Consider the following 3,388-nt stretch of genomic DNA (forward strand, 5'->3'; position numbering starts at 1 on the left):
GAGGGTTAGTGATCGAGTTCGATAACGTCCATGGAACGGAATTGAAGATTCCTAGTGGGTGAAGATTTGTGGGGTTTTTGGTGAATAAAATCCGAGGGTTTTGTCCTCCAAGATAGGTGTTTCTTGGGGGTTTTTATCTAGAGGTTTCATCGAGGATCCATCTGAGTGTGAAGATTGAAGAACAAGGGTTCAAGGCAATTCAAGACACTGCAGAAAAGGGATCAAGTGAAGCTCTTGGATCACCTTGATCTGGTTCAAGATTAAGGGGGAAGAAGATTCAAAGGATCGACAAATTCGGTTTATTGTTTATCGCTTTGTTTTCTTCTTTGTATATACTACTTTCAACATTAATGGAAGATTTCCCAATTTCAATTTGGAATTGGGGGCAGACGTAGTCGTAGCGAGGACGATCGACGAACTGCCTGAACAAATATCGTGTTCTTGTCGCTTTTATCTTTTCATTTACGTTCTGTTCATATTTGGTCATAATTGCAAAATTGATTAACGATTCAAGTGTTAAAATTGTGAATTAAGGTTCTGCATAAACATCACAATTCACCACATCTTGAATCATCATCAACTTGAACATTATCACCAAGCGTTTGTCGTTTTGCTTATTCTATTATTACTGCATTGCAAACCAAAGTTTGTCAATTTAGAAGTTAATTGATTTTCAGCTGTGAAACGTATTGATTCGATAACATATCACTTCATCGTTAATCTCAATTATCTTGTGGTTTTGTCACATATACGACCCTTGCAATAACGGTCCGGAATAGACGCAAGTCGATTCAGAACCGCTTTCGCTTTAGTTCGAAATAATTCCGAAAAACTCTGTGAGATCTATTCACCCCCCCTCTAGATCCTCAGGCCAGCGTCTAACAGAAAACACTGCATAATCATAAGATAAGATGAGTACAAAAACAACAAATAACATAATTTCTTTTTAAGAACAACAAAATTGCAACATGCACTTGGCTATACTCAAAATTCTCATCAATTATAGTAAGATTTCAATATACCTATACAACTTTCAACTCAATCATGAATTGACACCAATCCTCCTTAAGTTCATCAAACTTAGATCTTGAGTAAGTAGCACACTTGAATTCATCAAAGTACTACAAAATAATATAACATGGTATGTTTAAGTTAAAACTATTTAATTATATGAGAAATATGTGTTAAATATTAAAATAACTCTTAAGTTAGAAATCCATACCTTGGACGGAATCTCTATTTGATTCAAAAGAAGAATTTCTTTCATAAACAGCAACATGTAAAAACCGCAATCTACTTCGTTACGCTGCTCAGGACACTACACATGGAAAGAAAATATGGATAAGGCCTAAGTTTTATCACGTATCATCACTATTTATTTAATCAAAATTGTGATAATTAATCAATATACCTCCACTCGAATCCATGTGATGTTGTTGGCTTTACTCTTTGGTACTTGACTTCCTCTTTATGCTCGAAAAACTTGTATAACGCTAATAAAACATAAACGCATAATTTAGAACAATTCACATAAACAAATAAATAAATAAATATACACACGAATGTAATAATCTATGATGACCGAGCAACACATTCTTCTGACAAAGGTCCAATCGCGTCGTATCGGTTCCATCTTCACAAACAGGACACATTTTTTGACCTTTAATGCTATACCCTGATAGATTTCTGTATGCTGGAAAATCATTGATTGTGCCAAATAACATCTCCCTCAAATTGAAACTTTCTTTCCTATATCCATCATAAACCTCCACACTGTTCTCCCACAAAATCTTTAAATCATTGATCAAAGGTGTCAAGTATACGTCCATGTCATTCCCTGGTTGTTTAGGCCCAGAAATTAACATAGATATCATCATGTACTTACGCTTCATACATAACCATGGGGGTAGGTTATAAATCATAAGAATCACAGGCCATGTGGTATGTGAGATACTTTGAAAACCATGTGGATTCATTCCATCAGTAGATAATGCCAATCGAAGGTTTCTTGCTTCTTCTCCAAAATCAGGATAATCATCATCAATTTTCGACCACTGTGGTGAATCTGCCGGATGTCGATACTTTCCATCAATAATTCTTTCATCTGCATGCCAAGTCAAATGTCTTGCATCGGTTTCACTACGAAACATGCGCCTAAATCTCGGAATTATAGAAAAATACCATAAGACTTTTGCTGGAGACAATTTTTTCTTATATCGAGATAAACCGCATTTAGGGAACTCATTTAACGATGCATATTCGTTTCGAAACAAAACGCAATCGTTTGGACAAGCATGTATCTTATCATAGCTCATGCCAATAGAGCACAACATTTTTTTGGACTCATAGGTTCGATTAGGAAGAACATTATCCTCCGGAAGCATATCTCTCATAAGGGCTAATAACTCTGTGAAACTTTTATCCGACCATCCATTGTCCGCCTTTAAGTTGTACAACTTTAATACCACAGACAGTCTTGTGAATTTACTGCAACCTTTATACAGCGGTTTCTCTACATCGCTTACCAACCTCTCAAACATTTTGGGACAGTCCTTAAGATCTTCTTCAAGTGCTTCTGCAATCTCTTCGACTCGATCACAATCGTATGTATCCGTGTCATTGTCGTCTGGAGCATAGGTCGTCGTATTACTTTTCTCCCCCAGTTCAACATTCTCGTTAATTTTCTCACCATGATATATCCAACACTTATAACTTCGATCAATCCCATGCGTCAGTAAATGCGATTTCAATCCATCTGCGTCAACCCGACCCGCATAACAACCCAAACAAGGACATTTCATTCGATTGGAGTCTTCGACATGTTCAACAGCAAACTTAACGAATTCCAATACCCCATTCTCGTACTCTTTTGACAATCAATCGGCAGTCATCCACTTTTTATCCATGGAATTACTACTAATTAAAGTAAACAAAAACACTATAATTATTCACGCAACTATTTCAAAAGAACATAAATAAACGCTAGTTAGTCACACAACTATAGAAAAAGAACAACTAATTACCTATAGAGAAAGTCAACAACTTTTGGAACCACATACTGTAAGATTCTTGGAACCGGTCAGGATTTCACTCTTCACAAATAACTCCTAGCTAGCAAAGATATTTCTGAAAATATAAAATAAAAAAGTTATTTGAAGAGAAAAAGAATGGAGAATAATATGATTGTCTATTAGATTCAAATGAGATTAAAGAAATATAAACTAAATATCATTAAAAAGTTAAAAAATAAAAATAAAAGTGTATTTACAAAACTAACTCTATGCCACTCACAATTATTAAAATAACATAATAATGATAATGATGTCAAGCTATAGTCTCATTAGCAGGAACTTGAAATGCAATGCTAGTGTTCCTCTCAATTTCTTCA

The 3,388-nt window shown here is 35.1% G+C and overlaps 1 protein-coding gene across 2 annotated transcripts; it reads right to left on the reverse strand.

The window, feature by feature from the left end:
• Positions 1 to 1,010: 1,010 nt before the first annotated feature.
• Positions 1,011 to 3,128, reverse strand: LOC131638787 (uncharacterized). Of its 2 annotated transcripts, XR_009294771.1 has the most exons (4): positions 3,024 to 3,128; positions 1,412 to 1,493; positions 1,223 to 1,318; positions 1,011 to 1,121 (listed from the first exon to the last, which is right to left on the reverse strand). XR_009294771.1 is itself a non-coding variant. In XM_058909332.1 (3 exons), the coding sequence occupies exon 1, from the start codon at positions 2,799 to 2,801 to the stop codon at positions 1,527 to 1,529; it is 1,275 nt and encodes a 424-aa protein (XP_058765315.1). In that variant the 5' UTR covers positions 2,802 to 2,944; the 3' UTR covers positions 1,011 to 1,121; positions 1,223 to 1,318; positions 1,412 to 1,526. The 2 variants fall into 2 exon arrangements, 1 of the variants encoding a protein (XP_058765315.1); XM_058909332.1 differs by lacking the exon at positions 3,024 to 3,128 and having other exon boundaries at positions 1,412 to 2,944.
• Positions 3,129 to 3,388: the final 260 nt, after the last annotated feature.

The sequence above is a fragment of the Vicia villosa genome, unplaced genomic scaffold (assembly GCF_029867415.1).
Source record: "Vicia villosa cultivar HV-30 ecotype Madison, WI unplaced genomic scaffold, Vvil1.0 ctg.002417F_1_1, whole genome shotgun sequence".
Lineage (NCBI taxonomy): Eukaryota > Viridiplantae > Streptophyta > Magnoliopsida > Fabales > Fabaceae > Vicia > Vicia villosa.